This window comes from Dreissena polymorpha, chromosome 15 (genome assembly GCF_020536995.1).
Source record: "Dreissena polymorpha isolate Duluth1 chromosome 15, UMN_Dpol_1.0, whole genome shotgun sequence".
Classification (NCBI taxonomy): domain Eukaryota; kingdom Metazoa; phylum Mollusca; class Bivalvia; order Myida; family Dreissenidae; genus Dreissena; species Dreissena polymorpha.
Window position 1 is genome coordinate 9,870,773 of NC_068369.1, and position 22,799 is coordinate 9,893,571.

The 22,799-nt window shown below is 37.7% G+C and overlaps 3 protein-coding genes across 16 annotated transcripts in view; 1 reads left to right on the forward strand and 2 right to left on the reverse strand.

Annotated features, from left to right (window-relative positions):
* LOC127860137 (uncharacterized) overlaps positions 1–22,799 on the reverse strand; it is a 355,128-nt gene that overhangs the window by 115,976 nt on the left and 216,353 nt on the right. The window lies entirely within an intron of this gene.
* LOC127860164 (protein CDV3 homolog) overlaps positions 1–22,799 on the reverse strand; it is a 337,157-nt gene that overhangs the window by 47,677 nt on the left and 266,681 nt on the right. The gene's annotated exons all lie outside the window — the stretch shown is intronic.
* Positions 4,644–22,799, forward strand: part of LOC127860141 (uncharacterized) — an 85,240-nt gene continuing 67,084 nt past the window's right edge. For 2 of the 9 annotated variants that reach the window (XM_052398009.1, XM_052398001.1), the window contains exons 1-3: positions 15,177–15,562; positions 17,391–17,512; positions 20,295–20,559. In XM_052398009.1, coding sequence (XP_052253969.1) covers positions 15,497–15,562; positions 17,391–17,512; positions 20,295–20,559 — 453 coding nt within the window. In that variant the 5' untranslated portion in view covers positions 15,177–15,496. Of the gene's footprint in view, positions 4,741–5,890; positions 6,098–6,479; positions 6,565–15,175; positions 15,563–17,390; positions 17,513–20,294; positions 20,560–22,799 lie in introns of those variants that run through there. The other 7 variants (XM_052398003.1, XM_052398004.1, XM_052398005.1 and 4 more) reach the window with 7 other exon arrangements.

Genomic DNA, 22,799 nt, shown 5'->3' on the forward strand with positions numbered 1-22,799 from the left:
AGTCACCCTAGGGTGACAAGAATCGGCTTCTAAATAATGCTAATAATGCAAATAATGTAAATAATGCAAAGCTAATTCTTTTAATTAATAACTGATCACAGGGACTGGGCAATAATAAAAGATCACTGGGACTGGGCATATACGCGAACCGGTGAAACTGTCTGGTTTTGTATAAAAACAAAACATAATCAAACTATATTTATTTTGTGGTTTTTCTAACAATACCGCAGATTTTTGCTGTTCGAGTTTTGATTAACGCGTATTTTCTTCAATTTTACAAGACGACAGCGATTAACGGGTTATTGCTTTATTGATAACCATTACACTAGTGACTACAGTCACTTATTAATATCTTAGTTAGAAGGTGATTTTTTCAAGCGGTTCCGTAGTGTAGTGGTTACACGCTCGCTTCACATGTGAAAGGCACAAGGTTCGAGCCACAGTAGAATCAAATTTTATTTGTGTTCTATGTTAACTTTTTGTTTTGATGTAGACATATTAGTTTAAATAAAAATGCTGTTTTATTGTAACCATTTTTTGTTTTTATTATGCCCATTAAATATGTATAAGAGGGTGGGGGTTCGTAAACGCGTTATAGAACCCTATCTTTCCACTGCGCAGGTGGCCATCTTCCCGCCTTTTCTTATCAACACAATGTTAGCCAATAGGGCATACGGACGATACGGACCATGGACCATACGACCCAGATTTGTGGACCATACGGCCCAGGTTTGTGGACCATACGGCCCAGGTTTGCGGACTATACGGCCTAGATTTGCGGACCATACGGACCATATGTCTTTACGCCATGTAGATTATTTTAATACACAAAATACTACACTGCTTAGTATGCTGTGACACTAAACATATGTTAAAACTAAAAAACGGGTAATGAAACGTTTGTGTTCTTGATTATTTCAATAAAGTTATTCATATTATCAGATTTATAACTCTGAATTAATTGAATCATCAATTATTTATTTAAACAAAAGGCATCACGCGAGTATCTTTTTCTATTTTGTTTAAAATAATCGGCCAATATATTAATATTTACAGTAGAAAAAAAAAACAAGTTCCATGTAACTTCATTGAGTGCCTTTCACACCGAAATTTCCGATGCCCTTTGATGCTTTGCATCAATCGTTATCTTGTAGGTATTTGGTATAAGAAATTGTTTGAGAAATACTTATTTGATCTCAAAATTTAAGATTATTACGACACGAAAAAAAATGACATAAATATAAAACGTGCATACCTCATAGTAATCGTCTTTACTTCTCCCAGACATGATTGAGAAGACTAGTAGCCCGGGACTAGTAGGGTCTGTTTCAGGCAGTCACCGCATCTGACGAAATCGTGGATTCTGAAGAGTTGTCCATACCCATTCGATAACGTCGAAATAATTCTGTTTAAAGGCTACAAACTACTAAGTTTAAGCACACAATGTTTCGTTTGTGGAAATTTGTTTGCAAACTAAATAATGAATTGATGCATACTTGTGAATGAAAGTGGAATATCTATAGCATGGAAAGCGGAGCATTATTTGAGGCCTTAAGACATTAAAAGGGGGAGGAGTGTAGTGAAATAAGGTCACTTCCAACAGCCTTGCTGTTGGGCTAGCTCTTTAGCGACGTGATTAGTGTCTGACTACCACTCTGGGGGTCGTGGGTTCAATCCCCAGCCTGAGCCCAGTATTTTCACAATAGCACATTCACTGTAAACATTTCTAATAAATATTTGTTGTTGTTCATCTCAAACATAGTATTTTGCGTTAATTGACACACACATTAAATATCTCCTAATAACCATGTGATATCCGCTGTTAAGTGTTATTTATCATCTTCGCTGCTCATCGCAAACTTCTCGTCTGCTTGCCGCCATCTTGGACGTGTGTAAAAACAGACGTGATACATCGACTCAGGGCCCTCAATCTAGTAAATCTGACGCCGAAATTCGGCGGCAGTCCCCCACCTGAAAAGAATACTTTTTAGGGGGAAATTCCCCCTAAAAAAAATATTTTTTTTTATATAGAAAGATTATTATAGAATGATTATTATATATCAATTCTATTTCAATTTAATCCTTGCAAACATACTCAATTCTGAAAAATGCAATGAATATAGTGCAAACATGTACAAATGTAATAATGAGAGAGTAAGTAAAAAAATCCCCCAAAAAGGGAAACCCCGCGAAAATTCCCCCTCCTTAGGGCTGCGGACCCCTTCCCCCGAAGTAGTGTGAGGGCGCTGCGACTATCGTCGGTATCCGCCGCAATATAGAGAGAGATGTGTGGATAGCAACCTAAAATCGTATTCGGCTACATTCGCTAACATTCGTAAGTCAGTTGTCATTCGGCGAAGACTCGACAAGCTCGATCGGCACTCGTTCCACGAAATTAACGCTAAATCACAGGCAGCAGTATCATAAATCCCCCCCTCCGAGCTTACCCCAGGGGTTCCAAATTGTCAAATGTACACCTATTGTGTATGGTTTTACTTTTCAACAAAGAATATTGACAAAAATACACAGTTTGAAAAAATAACCCTCGTATAGGTACTATATATACGTAAAACGCTGTGTATAACGCGCATTTGTGTACAACGCGCATCAACTTTTTGAAGCAAAAAAATCGGGAAAAAAGTTTTTGATGTAAAAAACGTGGAAAAAATCGGTTCCATAGGCTACCGGTAACTGAAAATCGATTTATTTACATTGCCGATCTTGCGCATTAATTCGCTTTATTTCGAGCGTCTAAGCGATATAGATGGTAAGGTTACATTACACAAATATTTGTGTTTGACAATTTGCAGAGTACTCTTCCCAGAATATGCGCGGTCCTAAAAAGGACCTTTGTTGTTGTTGATCATCTCATAAGGGTCGTCCGCCAATGTCCGAAACGACAAATCCTTCGAATTCTTCATCATCTTCGTCGCTGTCGAACAATCGTGCAATTTCATCATCGGTCATTCTGTGTGGTGTGTTGTAGCAGAAGAAGTTGTCTTGAAGATTGTCGTCGTCGGTTGTGGCGGTAGTGGAGGTGGTGATGGTGGTGTCTTCTTCCCTCTGTTTGCTGCTGTCGTCCCATAATGCGTCGTCTTCTGATCCGTCGAGGTTGTTGCTTATGCTGCATTTCTTGAAGGCTCTAATGATGATGTCCGGGTCCAATTCGTTCCAGGCCTCCACAATCCATTGGCAAATTTCTTCTAGTTCAGGCTTCCGCATCCGCCCAGTCGCAGTGAATGTGTGGCTTCCCTCGCAGTACCAGGCGTTCCAACGTCTTTGGAGAAGCGATTTCATTGGCTTATTGATCGATACATCCAGGGGTTGGAGCATACTAGTCATACCACCAGGGATGATCACCAACGACGTCCGAATGTCTTCTTTAAGAAGCTCTGTAAGTGCTTGGACCGGTGGCACCGGAAGGCATCTAGCACTAACATGCTTCGTCTGGAAAAGCCTCCTGGACGCTTTCCCCAGACTTTCTTTACCCAGTCCTTCACCAGGTTGTCATCCATCCACCCTTTATCCTGGTAACGGACAATGATTCCAGATGGCCATTTTGCTCCCTTGAGTATAATCTTCCTCTTGACGACCACATAGGGAGGAAGCTTACCGCCATCAGCTGTGCATGATAGCATGACAGTGAAGCGGTTCTTCTCGTTCCCCGTGGTGTTGATTGAGACAGATTTGTTGCCCTTGGCGGTGATTGTCGTGCTATATGGCAGATCGAATGTGAGGGATGTCTGGTCAGCGTTCCCAATCTGCGATAGATCGTAGTCCCATTGTAGGCGCTGCCGAATGACGAAGCGCTGGAACTCGATCAGCTGTGTTTCAAAGTCGGATGGGAGCTTCTGGGCAATGTGAGTACGTCTCCTAATGGACAGCTGATGTCTTTGTAGGAAGGCATACGCCCAGTCGGCAGAACCCTTAAACCTCTCCATATTGGGTGACAATGCTGCGAGGCGACGTGCTTCAATCCTCAGCTCGATAGTTGAAACAGCGACGCCACCCTCACGACGTTTGGTAACCCAGGCAAGGAGCTGCTCTTCAAGTTCAATGAAGTGTGCCGAAGAACCCCGCGCCGCCTGCTTCGTCTTCCGCATTTTCATGTCAATTTCAAAGACTGGCAATTTCAAGATTCCGACAATTCAAAGACAGTTTCAAGTTTATTTCTCTTTTGATCGCAGTGCTATTCCCAGGATACGGTGTTCTATTCTCAAGATACGGTAAGTCTAATGACATTTTTTTATGATAAAAAATGGCAAATGTACAGTATTTATTCATGTTGAAGTGTGTTGTTTATTGCTCATTGTGTTGCTCAGTTAAATTGACTGGTGACTTTAACGACTCAAACTTCTCAACACCCTTACTGACATTACACGCGATAAACAAACACTGGAGGTGTGATGCCGTTTGCCGGTTCGCATGTTTTGATAATACACAAAACTTGACAGGTGACGCAAATTACTCAATAATCACATCTCCAACCATGACAAGACATATGAAAACGTGCAAACAAACACAACATCAATTTTATTAACACATTTGAAAAGCAATGAAAATAATCATAAATATCGAGAAAAACCTTGCCGACATACTGTTGTAAATCGACAAGTGCCCCCAAATATATTGTGTAACCCTAGTACAGTAGGGTATAATATTGTGGGAAAAAACAATAAAATAAAAATGGCTTCTTTGTTTTTCATTTTCTTCTTCAAATTTATTTGATTTCAATGCTCTGTACGTACCTGAAAAAGATAGAAAATATTAATGTTAACTTGATAACTTTTGTCAATCTATATTCAAATCGTAAATATGACACAATTATTAACATAGTTGAAGTTAAATCAACGTGGAGCAGAATGGTCCGAGTTACCGTAACTGTGTAACTGACAGGGAAAAAAATGTCTTGAAAAATGACATGAATAGTCATTACTAATATATTTATGCCCCTCTGCGAATAAGAAGGGGTATATTGTTTTGCACATGTCGGTCAGTGTGTCAGTCCGTCCAGGATCATGAAACTTTATAAGTACATTGATCATGACTGCAGATAGTTGAAACAGCGACGCCACCCTCACAACGTTTGGTAACCCAGGCAAGGAGCTGCTCTTCAAGTTCAATGACGTGTGAAGGGGTATATTGTTTTGCACATGTCGGTCAGTGGGTCAGTCCGTCCAGGATCATGAAACTTTATAAGTACATTGATCATGACTGCAGATGACCCCTATTGATTTTCAGGTCACACGGTCAAGGTCACAGTGACTCGAAATAGTAAAATGGTTTCCGGATGATAGCTCAAGAATGCTTAGGCCTAGGATCATGAAACTTCATAGGTACATTGATCATGACTGGCAGATGACCCCTATTGATTTTCAGGTCACTAGGTCAAAGGTCAAGGTCTTAGTGACAAAAAAAGTATTCACGCAATTGCTGCCACTACAACTGACAGCCCATGGGGGGCATGCATGTTTTACAAACAGCCCTTGTTTGTTCATTTAATCAAAAGATTAATACTAATTGATACTTTGGACAAACATTTTCCTTTACAAACAGCCCTTGTTTGTTCATTTAATCAAAAGAATAATACTAATTGATACTTTGGACAAACATTTTCCTTTTTTGACTTCTCTAACTGCTGCTTGAAGAGCACAGTCTGAATATTTACTTGATTTTTTTCATGTCATTTGTCTATAACAAATAACAAGAAAATCTAAATAGATGTATTATATTTATGAATGAAATGATTCTCAATAAATGTGGTTGAATGTTACCGCGTTACGAGTTGGCTTCAGTATGAATTTACCATAAAACAACTTAGTTGTTTGCAACCTAATCCATTAAAATAAAAATAGGTCAAGGTCAAGAATTAAAATGCTTATTTTGACAGTTGTAAACAAAGTGAAAGGTAGTAAAAAGCCTTAAAGGTGAATGAAAACGTCGCTCATATTGATGTTGTGATTTAGCCCCTCTATGTATCATATCATACAGCATAAACAGCATAAACTATAATCATTTAGCCACCGTGGAATATACTCATCAAAGCAGAGCTACATGGTAAACAAAACCACTTACGAAAAAACAATAGAAGAAAAAAGTATGTACACATTAAACTTTATATTTCTTGATCTGTCATAAATACATAATTACACAGTTACTGTAGCTACTCACTGTAGATAAGAAATTCTCAACTTCCTTGGGTAAGGTGAAGCTGAAAAATGATAACTGATGACCTTCAAAAACTGCAACGTCTGCAATGCTTCTGAATCAACACAATTCTAGTAAAGCTATGGACACATTCTTTGTTACACGATAATGGCATAAGAACTAGCATCATGTGGTTGTCAATGAACAAAAAATATAGATTTTAAAACTTGAACTTCAAATTCTGTTATGTCAACATTTTTCATGACATGACACCTAAATAGTCAGATGCACTTAGTTTTGTATGTTATTAAAGAAATGTTTTATTTTTACAGTAAAGACCTAATAAAAAACACTATGGACAGAAGGAAAAGAGAGAGAGAACGAGAACGAAAGAGAACTGCAAGGCAACTACTACAGGTATACAATTGTTTACTTCAGCTATTAACATTATGTATTATTCTTTCTGTTTAGCAATACATATAATAATTTACTTCTTGATCTATTTACCCTTTAATGTTGTTGATTTAATGTGCTGTTGATCATATAAACAACACAACATCAGGGATATCAATAGACGCAGAATCCTGCGTTTTGACGCGAGCAAATTAAAAATGACTCATTTTTACGCAACTCTTTTTTCTGCCGTGCGTCATTTTGACGCATCAAAAATTTTACCCGTGTGTCAGTCAGTTAACAACTCGAGTTCCATGGTAATAAATCCCGCTGTGCTCTTAATCAAAATTAATGTTTCAGTATTTGAAACTCGGTCTATAATCGAGGGAATAGAGGTCTACCCTGGGCGTTGTTTTTTTATACTAACAAGTCATAATACGACACATAAACATTAAGAAAACACATTTCCTCGATTAGATATAAATTATCCGATTATAATTAAATTGCTACGTCTTGACCTTTGACATTGTAAATGGCGGACGTATTGTAAATTAACATTAAACCCGCGTTCAATTAAAAAATGGCGATTCAAACAACAACAACAATTCAAATTACAAGTAATGGTGATTCAATAATGGAGATACACATGTAGCATTAACTGGATTTAACAAACGTTAAATAAGGTTTGTTAAACCAGATAACAACAAGGAAAATTTGGATAATTAAAGTTAAACTACTACTGGTAAGGCATTTTAAGTGTATATATTTCGGACATGCATAGTATTCCGATAAACAGTTATAGATATACTAGATGCTCCATGCATTTAGATTGTGTTTTTGTACAAAAGCTATCATAGGAATGATGATAGTATGACGAGGATAAATATGTGATGAAAAGGTGCTACAGGTACATATCTTAAATTACTTAAATGTGTTATGATGAAGTAGATTTTAATGAGCATTTATTGTTTTTATACCCCCACAAACGAAGTTTAGGGGGGTATATAGGAGTGAACTTGTCGGTCTGTCTGTCGGTCTGTATTAAATGTCCTCTCTCTAATTCAAGTAGTTTTCATCCGATCTTCACCAAACTTGGTCAGAAGTTGTATCTAAATGATGTCTAGGCCAAGTTCGAACATGGGCCTTGCCGGGTCAAAAACTAGGTCACGGGGTCACTTAGTGCGTTTTAAACATTCAGCATGTTGTCCGCTCTCTAATTTAAGTAGTTTTCATCAGATCTTCACCAAACTTGGTCAGAAGTTGTATCTAGATAATCTTAAGGCTAAGTTTGAAAATGGGCCTTGCCGGGTCAAAAACTAGGTCACGGGGTCACTTAGTGCGTTTTTTAACATTCAGCATAGTGTCCTCTCTCTTATTCAAGTAGTTTTCATCCGATCTTTACCAAACTTGGTCAGAAGTTTTATCTAGATGATCTGAAGACCATGTTCGAACATGGGCCATGCCAGATCAAAAACTAGGTCACAGGGTCACTAAGTACGTTTTACACATTGAGCATGGTGTCCACTCTCTATTTCAAGTAGTTTAAATCCGACCTTCACCACACTTGGTCAGAAGTTGTAACTAGATGATGTGTAGGTCAAGTTCGTACATGGGCAATGCCAGGTCAAAAACTAGGTCACAGGGTCACTTAGTGTGTTTTAAACCTCACCATTTTGTCCGCTCTCTAATTCAAGTTGTTTTTATCCAATCTTCACCAAAATTGGTCAGAAGTTGTATCTTGATAATGTCTAGGGCAAGTTTGAATATGGGTCATGCTTGGTCAAAAACAAGGTCACAGGGTCACTTAGTGCGTTTTGTACATCACAATGTTGTCTGCTCTCTAATTCAAGTAGTTTTCATCCAATCCTCACCAAACTTGGTCACAAGTTTTATCTAAATTATTTCTGAGACAAGTTTGAACATGGGCCATTCCAGGCCTAAAACTAGGTCAGGGGGTCATTTAGTGCGTTATTTAACATTCAGCATGGTGTCAACATCAGTGGGAATGAACAGGCTGACAGGGGGGCTAAGGAGGGCCTTTTGAGGGGGGCCGTAGATACTGGGGAACCCCTGGCGCCTACTGAGATCTACTCCATGGCAAAGAAATTTGTTGTGGGTCAGTGGAATCTCTGGACTTACAATTTGGCTTCCCGTAGACATACTTTTATCAGACCCGTGAAAACCCTCAGGCCACCTGACAGATACTCAGCAAGCATTGTGCTTGACAGAGCCATCACGTGCCTTAGGATGGGAACCACCCTATTACTCGGTGGCGCGGGAAAGTATGTCCTTGGTGTAGACCCTGCATGTCCTAGGTGCCAGGAACCCCTCACTGCGCCCAACATGCTGCTGCACTGCCAAAACCATAAGGCCCAGAGGGACCACCTCCAAACTGCATTGCACTCCCATGGACTAGTTTTAAACCTTTCCAACTTTCTAGACCTCAAGGGAGCAGCTATGGGCCCAGTCTTCTCTGCCCTTGCCAAATACCTACTAGACTGTCAGATAACTGACAAGATCTAGGTCATTGGGGGAGGGAGAGCAGCCAACACCCACCCAATTATTCAGTCATGTGACTGATTTGTTTTTAAACCGTGTAATTTTTACACAAATCTGACATAGTCACTGTAATTATGTCGGATTTGTGTCATTTTGACACAACTTTGTTTTAGATTTTAATGGGATTATTGTTCAACCTTGCCCTTTCTAAATCAGGCCAATGGTATTGACCTGGTATTCCTTATTTTAAAACTTTTTTTATAAGAGTATGACGTTAGTCCACCATTTACATTCTTCAGTTTTTTAATATATTCATATTTATGCCCCCCTTCGAAGAAGAGGGGGTAAATTGTTTTACACATGTCGGGCGGTCCGTCCGTCGGTCCGTCCACCAGATGGCTTCTGGATGATAACTCAAGAATGCTTAGGCCTAGGATCATGAAACTTCATAGGTACATTGATCATGACTGGCAGATGACCCTTATTGATTTTCAGGTCGCTAGGTCAAAGGTCAAGGTCACTGACTCAAAATAGTAAAATGGTTTCCGGATGATAACTCAAGAATGGTTAGGCCTAGGATCATGAAACTTCATAGGTACATTGATCATGACTGGCAGATGACCCCTATTGATTTTCAGGTCACTAGGTCAAAGGTCAAGGTCACAGTGACTTGAAATAGGAAAATGGTTTCCGGATGATAACTCATGAATGCTTACGCCTAGTTTATGGCAGTTTTCATTTAAAAGAAAGGATGAGGCTGTCCAGTAACCCGGGTATGTTGGCTGCATTGCACCCCCTCCCTTCCCCCTTGACACCCTTTTCCCCTTCAAACTCGAAGAGCCATGTCGAACTGGAGTGCACGGTGCAAGTCCTTATACCCTGCAAAACCCTTATTTAGCCCTATCCAGGGTAATACAAATTCTTTGATACTATTTCCTTAGTATTGCTAATTTTCCATCATAGCAAATTGTGTACCTTATTTTTTTTTTTAATTCTTGTTGAAATTGCTATTTTACATAGCAAATTTCCTTATTTTTGTGTTAAATTGCTATTTTATATAGCAGATAAGGTTCTTTTGTACTATTTTCTCTCTTGTTATCCCCTATATTTAAATAATATTGGTTGGATAAGAGCATTTTGTGGGTTTTTACCTGCATTGAGGTATTAATTGGTGTTTTTACCAATTTAATATCACACTGATTTAATTTTCTTTTATTGTATTCATACTATTCTTCAACTACCGTGCACTCCCTCTGGTCCATGGGAAACAACCATCATGGACTCCACCTCCACAATAACCTCCCTTAGGCCAACCTAGTGGTAATGCCCCTGCTTGTTTATTCCCCACTCATACCAGCCTACACTTCCAAATCTCTCCTTCTTTTAACCCTCCAGGGTGGCAACTTGTATTTTATATAAAAAAATGCATATTATTAAGTACTGTACATAATGTAAATAATTTATTTTTATGTATAAATTTATCTGTTCTGTCTCATTTTTAAATGTAAAGTTCATTGTTTTACTTATATTTTCATGTGCCCTATAAAGGTGACCGTTTGGCCAGTCATTGCCCTTATTATATTAGGGTTATTACTGTTATCTCTTTTAAATATTGTCTTAGCGCCACTCTGGGGGGTTGTTTCTTCTTCATAGCCCAATTCTTATGAGGTTCCATACTGACGGTCTTATGTTGGAGCATTACGGCTATATTTCCTGTCTGCAAGTGTTTAACATTGTGCCACATTTACGAATACATACCAATTACAATATAAAATAATTATTTAAAACTAAATTACAATTACCAAATACAATTTTTTTTGTTATATTTCTATATAATTGCATGTTTACATGCTAATCCCCCTTTTCTTATAAGTGCTATTAAATCAGGCTCTTCTTTCCCTATTAATTAATGTTTATTAATCTTTATATCTTCTGATTGCTAAGAGTTCTTTGTATAACATATAACTCTAACAACAAATTCCCATCCATCCATAGATTTAATACATAGTGGCAATGTTAAATCACTTTGTGATCTATAAAATCCTAAAATATTAATAATTTTTGCTTATTTCCAACATATTACACTTCCGTGTATTTCTTTTCTTTCATAGAAACATAAAATTAAAGTAATCCTATATTGATTTTAACATTTAAAACACAGATCACAAAGTCTAAAGACTCCAACAAACCCATTGCAGTATATACTGAACAGTGGGTCTAGTAATGATGATGACACATACAACAGCATGTGTTTTCAGCATCTTTACTTATACAAATTGGGCTATTCTTTCTCTTTCTCTTTCCTTTTAAAAACATCCAATAACAATATCATATTAATAACAATAATAGTTAGAAGAATAACAATATAACATCGACAAAGTAATTTATTACTATAAAACAATTCATGTATTCCATTAAAATTCAAGCTCTTTTGGATGTAATTATCCTTTTTCTTTCAACCCATATATTTCCTGCACAGAAATTCTTATTGTTTACAATCTGTAAAGTGCACTTAATGTCAAGGTCGTCCGCTGAGAAATTTTTATATTTTAAACCGGATTGACGTACTTGTAATTTATAATAAGAAATTTCGGCCAATCAGTGCCATCGTTATATAAGCCTTTCAACCAATAGAAACGCCGCTTTTTTAACAGCGTTAGGCTCAGACAATATGCTGTTTATATTGAGTATTGCGTTTATACTCCATCTAATTTTATTAGAAGTAAAGCTATTTTTAACTACTAGATTTTAATCAAATCACCGCATCCACACTGCAAAGTATATTATATTATAAATGGTACCGCACAGTAAAATCGGGCTTTCCATATTATGGCCGTTATCGGCTTTTTTACACAGAGTTTTATGTTAAGCAGTGTGCTCCGGCAATGGTTTCTAACCGAAGTCCCGAGGGTAAATAACCCCATTAGTAGTAGTTGTCCGCTCTCTAATTCAAGTAGTTTACATCTGATCTTCATCAAACTTGGTCAGAAGTTTTATGGAGATGATCTTAAAAACAAGTTAGAACATTGGTCTTTCTGGGTCAAAAACTAGGTCAATTGGGTCACTTAGTGCGTTTTTAAAATTGAGCATGGTGTCCGCTGTTTTTTGTGAAGACGACATGCAAAATATTATGTGTCAATGCCACATTTGGGGGTATTCGTCATGTCTGTGACAAAGCTCTAGTTATTTGTTACAAATAAACATAGTAAAGTGATAGATATAATAAAAGTTGTAAAATGAACATGTTTTGTTTTTGAAAAACTTAAAGTAGATATTGTTCGCAGAAATTATTGATATTTTGTCCTTATCTTTGTGTACCAATTCATTAAAATATGTTGTGTTATGTATCAGTGTATTTTTATTTAATAACGCAGTACATATAGCTTTTTAGCTCACCTGATTGCTCAGGTGAGCTTTTGTGACCGGTTTTTGTCCGTCGTATGACCGTCTGTCCGTCCGTCCGTAAACATTTGCTCGTAAACACTCTATAGACCACATTTCTTGTCCCATCTTCATGAAACTTGGTCAGAAGCTTTGTCGCAATGAAATCTCGGCCGGGTTCGAAACTGGGTTGTGCCGGGTAAAAACTAGGTCACTAGGTAAAAAAAGAAAAACCTTGTAAACACTGTAAAAGTCACATTTCATGCCCAATCTTCATGTTTTTTTTGTCACAATGTTTGTCTTAATGGTATCTTGGTTGAGTTGAAAAGTGGTTCCGATCCGTTGAAAAACATGGCCGCCAGTGGGCGGGGCAGTTTTCCTTATTTGGCTATAGAGAAACCTTGTAAACACTCAATCATCATGAAAGTTGGTCAAAACATTGGTTCAATTGATGTCTCGGATGAGTTCGAAAATGGACATGATCGGTGAAAAAACATTTCCGCCAGTGGGCGGGGCATTTTTCTCTATATGTATATAGTGGCAGTTTTTCCTATTTGGCTATAGAAAAACCTTGTTAACACTCTAGAAGTCACAATTTTTGCCCGATCACCATGAAATTTGGTCAGACGATTGGTCTCAACGATATCTTGGTTGAGTTCGAAAATGGTTACGTTTGCTTGAAAAACATGGCTGCCAAGGGGTGACAAATTATTACTTATATGGCTATATATGGCTGTAGTAAAATTTTGTTAACACTCTAGAGGCCACATTTATTGTCCGATCCTCATGAAACTTGGTCAGAAGATTCATTCCAATAATATCTTGGAAGAGTTCAAAAATGATGCAGGTTGGTGGAAAAACATGGCCACCAAGGGTTCGTGACATTTTTCCTGTGTGGTGTGTTGTCGCAGTAGAAGTTGTCTTGAAGATTGTCGTCGTCAGTTGTGGCAGAGTGGAGGTGGTGATGGAGGTGTCTTCTTCCATCTGTTTGCTGCTGTCGTCCCATAATGCGTCGTCTTCTGGTCCGTCGAGGTTGTTGCTTATGCTGCATTTCTTGAAGGCTCTAATGATGATGTCCGGGTCCAATTCGTTCCAGGCGTCCACAATCCATTGGCAAATTTCTTCTAGTTCAGGCTTCCGCATCCGCCCAGTCGCAGTGAATGTGTGGCTTCCCTCGCAGTACCAGGCGTTCCAACGTCTTTGGAGAAGCGATTTCATTGGCTTGTTGATCGATACATCCAGGGGTAGGAGCATACTAGTCATACCACCAGGGATGATCACCAACGACGTCCGAATGTCTTCTTTAAGAAGCTCTTTAAGTGCTGGGGAACGGTGGCACCGGAAGGCATCTAGCACTAACATGCTTCGTCTGGAAAAGCCTCCTGGACGCTTTCCCCAGACTTTCTTTACCCAGTCCTTCACCAGGTTGTCACCCATCCATCCTTTATCCTGGCAACGGACAATGATTCCAGATGGCCATTTTGCTCCCTTGGCTATGATCTTCTTGATGACCACATAGGGAGGAAGCTTACCGCCATCAGCTGTGCATGATAGCATGACAGTGAAGCGGTTCTTCTCGTTCCCCGTGGTGTTGATTTAGACATATTTGTTGCCCTTGGCGGTGATTGTCGTGCTATATGGCAGATCGAATGTAAGGGGTGTCTGGTCAGCGTTCCCAATCTGCGACAGATCGTAGTCCCATTGTAGGCGCTGCCGAATGACGAAGCGCTGGAACTCGAGCAGCTGTGTTTCAAAGTCGGATGGGAGCATCTGGGCAATGTGAGTACGTCTCCTAATGGAGAGCTGATGTCTTTGTAGGAAGGCATACGCCCAGTCGGCAGAACCCATAAACCTCTCCATATTGGGTGATAATGCTGCGAGGCGATGTGCTTCAATCCTCAGCTCAATAGTTGAAACAGCGACGCTACCCTCACGACGTAACCCAGGCAAGGAGCTGCTCTTCAAGTTCAATGAAGTGTGCCGAAGAACCCCGCGCCGCCTGCTTCGTCTTCCGCATTTTCATGAGGTCGTCCTTCTTTTTTCGCCATTCCCGGATGGATGACTCCCCGATGCTGAACTGTTGGCCAGCAGCTCGGTTGCCATGCTCCTCCAAATACTGGAGGTCGGCAAGTTTTTCCTTAGCTGTGCAGGACTGTCGTACATTCCCCATAGTTCGACGATGTTAGGTTATGGACAATATTATGTCAATTTCAAAGACTGACAATTTCAAGATTCGGACAATTCAAAGACAATTTCAAGTTTATTTCTCTGTTGATCGCAGTGCTATTCCCAGGATACGGTGTTCTATTCACAAGATACGGTAAGTCTAATGACAATTTTTGTAATTATTAAAAATGGCAAATGTACAGTATTTATTCATGTTGAAGTGTGTTCTTTATTGCTCATTGTGTTGCTCAGTTAAATTGACTGGTGACTTTAACGACTCAAACTTCTCAACACCCTTACTGACATTACACGCGATAAACAAACACTGGAGGTGTGATGCCGTTTGCCGGTTCGCATGTTTTGATAATAGCCCAGCTACACAAAACTTGACAGGTGACGCAAATTACTCAATAATCACATCTCCAACCTCGACAAGACATATGAAAACGTGCAAACAAACACAACATCAATTTTATTAACACATTTGTATAGCAATGAAAATAATCATAAATATCGAGAAAAACCTTGCCGACATACTGTTGTAAATCGACAAGTGCCCCCAAATATATTGTGTAACCCTAGTACAGTAGGGTATAATATTGTGGGAAAAAACAATAAAATAAAAATGGCTTCTTTGTTTTTCATTTTCTTCTTCAAATTTATTTGATTTCAATGCTCTGTACGTACCTGAAAAAGATAGAAAATATTAATGTTAACTTAATAACTTTTGTCAATCTATATTCAAATCTTAAATATGACACAATTATTAACATAGTTGAAGTTAAATCAACGTGGAGCAGAATGGTCCGAGTTACCGTAACTGTGTAACTGACAGGGAAAAAAATGTCTTGGCATCGCTGTAGTTGTGCATAACGCGCATCAAGTTTTCTAAATCAAATTTAATTGAAACATGCCGAGAACAAAAAGAAAGTCATGGAGGACACTCAGACAAGAAGCCAAGCAACGAAGACGAAATGTTAGTTACAAATATCACTTCCTTTCTTTAGCTCTATGTTAGCGTTTCCGATCGCCAAAATCGCCATAGGCGATTGAATCTTTCAGCTGGCGATTAAAGTTTAAAATGTGAATGAAAATGGCGATTGCAAAAAACCCTGATATTTCTCTATAAGTATATAATATTCCCTACTTTTAAAGAGAACTCGGTACCTATTTCCACATGTAATCGCCATAAAAGCTCCAGGTGGTAATAGATAGTCCATTGATAAGAGATAACCGGATGCCGGTATCGTATATTCAAGCCACATGACACAGTCATGTATGCTGACAGATGCATCACGGGAAATTTTCGGGTAACTTTCCAGTCGCCAAACTGTGATATTTAACGTCCAATCGGTTACGAGAATGTTTATGGAGGCGGAGTTATATAGCGATTATTATTTTTGATTGACGTCGGTCACAGAGTAAGCGTTTATTGCAGGTGAATGAATCACAGTTGTAGCATTACTACGTGATATAAAACTGGTAAATAAAGCAGTACATTAAAGGCGGTTTCGGGCATCATCATCACACCTATTTACTGTACTGTAAACAATCATTTATTATGAGAAGTTAATTGCAATTGGTGAGCAGTGTAAAATTACTTACGGCGAGTAAGTTGTGAAAAACAAAACCCGTTAATAATTTGATGCGGTAACAAATTAAATCCAGTGCATGTATATTTTATCATGTCTATTTGTAGAACTGATTTACACCGTTTTTCTACAGCCACGTGATAATAACTATTCACCATGCATTAATACCGGTATGCCATATAAAACCCGTGTTATAAGAAAGAGCGCGAAATTATTGCTGTCGTCTGCAATGCCAAGTTCTACGCATGCAAAGCATGCTTTTTTTAAAAACAGACGATGTGTAACTAAATATAGCCTAGCCACTCGGTACATGCAGTATTTAAGACTTACAAATTTACCGGTATGTTTCAATAAATTATATATTGCAACTATGGAAAAATATGTCAATTCAAGAATACATTGCAGTAAATGTATTTTTCAAGAATCAAGAAGCACCAGACTACGGCAAAAATTATTGGGAGAAGGGGGGTGGCGAATAAGAGTTACGCAAGACCCACACAATCAAAGACCGGGGCATATCTGAAAGTTCTAACATTGTATACTGTTTATGCCAGTGCATGAAAATAAATATAAATGAAAAATAAAATAAAAATAAAATTATTTGATTTCAGGTAACAAATAATTTATTTAAATGTGACTTCATTGATAATTTAATAGAGTCATTGTTGATACCTATAGATTCATGATAATGATTATTTCGTTCATTGAGCAAATAAGGTTATAATGTGGGTCGTTATCGTAGTGCTGAAATTTGGCTACTAATTTATTTTCCTTAGCGCCAACCTAGCTTTAGCTTCTTCAGTTGACAGTTCATAACATCATATAAAACAAGTGTACACTTGACCTTCAGCTTCCTCCTGACAGTAATTATTATCATTTTCAAATATTTTCCAAAATATTCTGTACTACTCAATGATACCCTAAATTCATAAATGTTGCATGAACATGCATTTCATGTTAACACTCTAGAGGCCACATTCTTTTTCCGATCTTTGGAAACTTGGTCAGAAGATTTGTCCCAATAATATCTTGTTATCTCAGGTGAGCAACTTTGGGCCTTTCAGGCCCTCTTGTTTTTAAAATGCATTCAAAAGTTTCAACAATTAAAGATAATATTTTAGAGCACCTTTTTCATACAATATAGTATGTTGACAAAAAATATTGCGATGTTGTGAATTACTTAATTATTTATATAAAATAAATTATTTTCAGGCTAAGCTTCATACAACTCCAGATCACAGAAATCTCCACACTGAAACTACACAAGCACAGTCTAGCCATTTAAGCTATGTTGTCATACGAGTGTACGAAAATAATGATACCCAGAATAAACAGTAAGTTTGCAGCTAAGCGTTCTGCTTACTGTTTTACATGTGTTTACCTTATAGTGCAATTGCAATCTTTGATGAGGTTCAGGTGGTTAGTCAACCAAAACATTTTCGTTCAGTTACTAAAGATCTTCCTCACAGTTTACATGGAATTTCGTCATCAAGAGTTGTTCACATCTATTGATTTTAAGGACAGCAGGTAAAGGTTGTTTACTCCTATATATGAAAAGTATAGTATTGTGTGAAATATTTAAATAACTATACAGTGTGAATAAAAGTATTATATAGTGAAAAGTGCATTAGTGTGTGAGTCTTATTTTCCTGAGGTGGATTAAATAGACCCTATAAAACAAACATACTTTTTATGTCCCCCACCCACTATCGTGGAGGACATATTGTTTTTGCCCTGTCTGTTGGTCTGTTTGCTCCAACTTTAACAGTTGCAATAACTTTTTCAATATTCAAAATAGCAACTTGATATTTGGCATGCATGTGTAACTCATGGAGCTGCACATTTTGAGTAGTGAAAGGTCGAGGTCATCTTTCAAGGTCAGAGGTCAAATATCTGTGGCTAAAATCGCTCATTTTATGAATACTTTTGCAATATTGAAGATAGCAACTTGATATTTGGCATGCATGTGTATCTCATGGAGCCGCACATTTTGAGTGGTGAAAGGTCAAGGTCATTCTTCAAGGTCAGAGGTCAAATATATGTTGCCAAAATCGCTCATTTTATGAATACTTTGGAAATATTGAAGATACCAACTTGATATTTGGCATGCATATGTATCTCATGGAGCCGCACATTTTGAGTGGTGAAAGGTCAAGGTCATCCTTCAAGGTCAGAGGTCAAGTATATGTGGCCAAATTCGCTCATTTTATAAATACTTTGGCAATATTGAAGATAGCAACTTTATATTTTGCATGCATGTATATCTCATGGAGGCGCACATTTTGAGTGGTGAAAGGTCAAGGTTATCCTTCAAGGTCAAACAAAAGACAAACACATTTTTCAATATTGAAGATAGCAACTTGATATTTGGTGTGCATGTGTTCTCATGAAGCTGCACATTTTGAGTGGTGGAAATTCAAGGTCAAGGTCATCCTTCAAGGTCAAAAAAGATGTAATTGTTTCAAAGCGGCGTTCTCATGAAGCTGCACATTTTGAGTGGTGGAAGGTCAAGGTCATCCTTCAAGGTCAAAGGTCAAAAAAATAAATCAAAGCGATGTTCTCATGAAGCTGCACATTTTGAGTGGTAGAAGTTCAAGGTCAAGGTCATCCTTCAAGGTCATGGTTATCCTTCAAGGTCAAAAAAATTATAAAAAAATCAAAGCAACGTTCTCATGAAGCTGCACATTTTAAGTGGTGGAAGTACAAAGTCATCCTTCAAGGTCAAGGTCATTCTTCAAGGTCAAAGGTAAAAAAAATAATTAAAAAATATTTCAAAGCGGCGTTCTCATGAAGCTGCACATTGTTAGTGGTGGAAGTTCAAGGTCAAGGTCATCCTTCAAGGTTAAGGTCATCCCTTTAGGTCAAAGGTCAAAAAAAATATTTAAAAAATCAAAGCGGCCTTCTCATGAAGCTGCACATTTTGAGTGGTGGAAGTTCAAGGTCAACGTCATCTTTCAAGGTCAAGGTCATCCTTTATGGTCAAAGGTAAAAAAACAACTTTTTTTTGAAAGAGGCGTTCTCAGGAAGTTGCACATTTTGAGTGGTGGAAGTTTAAGGTCAAGGTCATCCTTCAAGGTCAAAGGTTAAAATTAATAAATTTCAAAGCGGCGCAGAAGGGGACAGTGTTTCCAACAAACACATTTCTTGTTTTTTCTATTGTTTTTAGTAAGTGGTTTCGTTTACCATGTAGCTTGTGCTTTGATGAGTATATTTCAAGGTGGCTAAATGATCATGCTTTATGTTTTATCACATATAACTAAATTATTTATTATTTTATACTGTAAAGTCAATGACCATTTAAAACTATATACTACCCTTATAAGCATAATAATTGTATAATGTTGACATATGTCCCCTCCTTTTCTAACCATAAGATTGAACACCTGATTTAGTGACCCTTCATCCATTAGACTTTCGTTAAAATTTGCAAAATTTCTTTACATTTTATTGTTAATAATGCAGACTTCCGGAATTTTGCCAAAACATTGACATATATGCGCATTGTTATGTCTTGAATTTCAAATTTGCTAACTTTGTCACTCTACAATACCCATGTACATGTAGGTACATTTTGCAAGCAATTCATATATCTGTATACAACATAAAGTGTCTAGTTTTAATGTACGAAAGCAATAATTTAAATACTCTAAGCATGTTGGCCATATCAGTTTCTGGTTTAAAAAGGTTGTAAGTAAAATAATTTAGATCTGCTCTATTGTAGTAGAAGAACGAAAATCACAAGCACACAGGTCGGGTTTCAGTACAGTCTTGGCGATTTAAAGCGAACAAGTTCGATTTTAACATTCAAATATGCTTGTTTCGGAAGATGTTGTATAGATTAGGATAAATATGTTATTAAACTATTTATAATTGCATGTTCTTTGCCAGATACATTGTGTCTTATTGAAGCTGAAAATATAATCTTTTATAGCTGTCAATCTATTTTTACTCATGAATTAACTATAACTATATTGTATACTCTCCATATTGTATACTCTCCACTCTTATTGATCACTGGCGCAGTGGGTAAGATACTCATTTTCTTTTGCTGTACGTCCAGGCTATATGAGTTCGTAACCGCGTAGATTTGTTTTCTAAATCTTATTTTAATTTCAGGATGGGGAAAGACTACAGATGCATTTGCTGTAATAAGCGTGCAAAACCAAAAGATCGTAGTCCATTGACTGACACTGTAAAAAACTATCTGCGAAAGGTCTTGCCTGCTGTAGTTCCAACAGACAGTGATGTTATTTGTTTTCATTGTCGTGTCAAAAGCTACAAGAATGCCCCAAAGCCTAGGCAATGTTCAGACAACATCAGCAATGATCCGGACTACCAACCCCAACCATCTACATCCAGACAGCCATTGAGCCCATTTTCAGTAAGTAGCCCTTAGATCTATTTACAGTGCTTTTACATCTGTAAAATAGTATATAAAGGAATCTTAAATCTTATGCAGTCTTTTAAAAAAACACGTATCGTCGGCTTGTTACAAGCTGAAATTCATACTTTTCGAAAAAAGGTAATAAGCTTGGGTATTGTACATCACTTAACAGAATATTTATCAATATGCCTTCCAAAGACTTTGTAAAAAACAAGTAAAAAGACCTAATTGTGTGGTTGTTCTTGTTATTCATAGGAGGCAAATTGCTCTTTAACAGTATTTGGAGTTAATAACATATATCATTGTAGTCTTAATGGTATCAATAAAGTAAAACTTGTTAAAAAAATGTGTTTCTTTTTTTCATTTTTTCCCCATAGCTTTAGCTCAGTAACATTGGGATTTGATATTCATTTAAAATCAAATAATCTGTCGGATCTTATCATCAGCTTTCTTACATTTCTCTCTCAGATCACCCTGCCAATTCCATCATGATATGTATTATATGTAAGCGCCCAGGTCCAAAACTGATCTTATTGCCAGCAGACGGTCGTTTATCTGCGTTTTTAGATCACAACATTATTATTCCGCGGATTCCAGATGTTGTCCATCTCACGCCTATGAAGGGACATTGACCAAGACAGCTATAAATTTGTCCCAATGATATCTTGGATGAGTTTAAAAATGGTTATGGTTGGTTGAATAACATGGCCGCAATTGGGCGGGGCATTTTTCCTTATATGGCTATAGTAAAAACTTGTTAACACCCTAGAGGCCAAATTTATGTTCCAATCTTGATGAAACTTGGTCAAAACATACTTCTTAATGACATCTTGGATAAGTTCGAAAATGGTTGTGGTCTGTTGAAAAACATGGCCACTAGGGAGCGGGGCATTTTTCCTTAAATAGCTATACAGTGGAAACCCTCTAAACTGGATTCTCTATACAGGAATCCTCTCTAAACCCTCCAAATTATCCAGTCCCATTTTGATGCCCCCGGATCAAATGATCGGGGTTATATTGTTTTTGGCCTGTCTGTCTGTCTGTTATTGTATGTGTGTGTCTGTCCCAAAACTTTAACCTTGGTCATAACTTTTGCAATATTGAAGATAGCAACTTGATATTTGGCATGCATGTGTCTCATGGAGCAGCACATTTTGAGTGGTGAAAGGTCAAGGTCATCTTTTAAGGCAGCGCTTCCGTTATTGGACGTCCGAGCGTAAATTACGCCAGAAATTGGCAGTCGTACGTCCATTATGCAAATGGTGGAAGTCCCTTGGATGTCCGATAATCTGCATGTATGTACGCTATTTTCTAATACACAACACGTTAAAATGTCAACAGTAAATGGGGTTATTCAGACCGTTAACTCCGCACAAGAGCTACTGTTTTCAATGAATTTCTCAGCGAGTGGCCAATATTGATTTTTCCAGCTCTCAATCAAAGTCTTCTTTGTAAGCGCATCAGCCAATCAGTGCTCAGGCAACCGAATACACGCCGACCCCACATGAAGCTGTATACAATAATATTAGCAATATTAGCGACCTCTGCGTTACGAAGTTTTTATTCAGCAATCAAATATTTGAGTCAACGCTTTCCCCGCGGAAGAATGACGTTACGTTGTGCATGAAGTCTAATTTTTGCATGATTTTCATCTGTACTCGAAATACACGAGAAATGTTTATTTGTTGCTAGAATTTTCGTAACTTTCCGTGAATAGTAAAATCCTGATTTTTTCGGATAATACTTTGATTATACGCATTTGAAAATAAGCATAATTAACCCATCCCCTGATTGCCAATGCGATGAAATCTCGGCTCTGGAGATAGCAAAAATCTGAAAAGACAGTTTGGAAATAAACCGACAAATTATCAATTTACGAAAATTTGTTCGCGTGCGCGATCATTTGAGAACGAATTCGGCATTTCGGAAATGTTCATTTGGTACCGATTTTCTCCGGTATTATATTTATTTATTTCCGATTTGTTAGCAGATGGTACTGACATGGACTGCAATTGACGAAATATCTTCGCTAGTTTCTCTCAAATCGCGTCACGTGATTAACGCATGTTCAATGGGAATTCCTCCATCCCATAATTCAACTTGCGTATAATGGCGGATGGTAGCAGACGGCAATATTGTCCGTATTTTGGTTTTGAAAATAGAAGCCATAATACTACTGGATTATCGGGTAATGGATAGAGTTGGAACATGTACGTATATTAAAATTCTTAAATAAA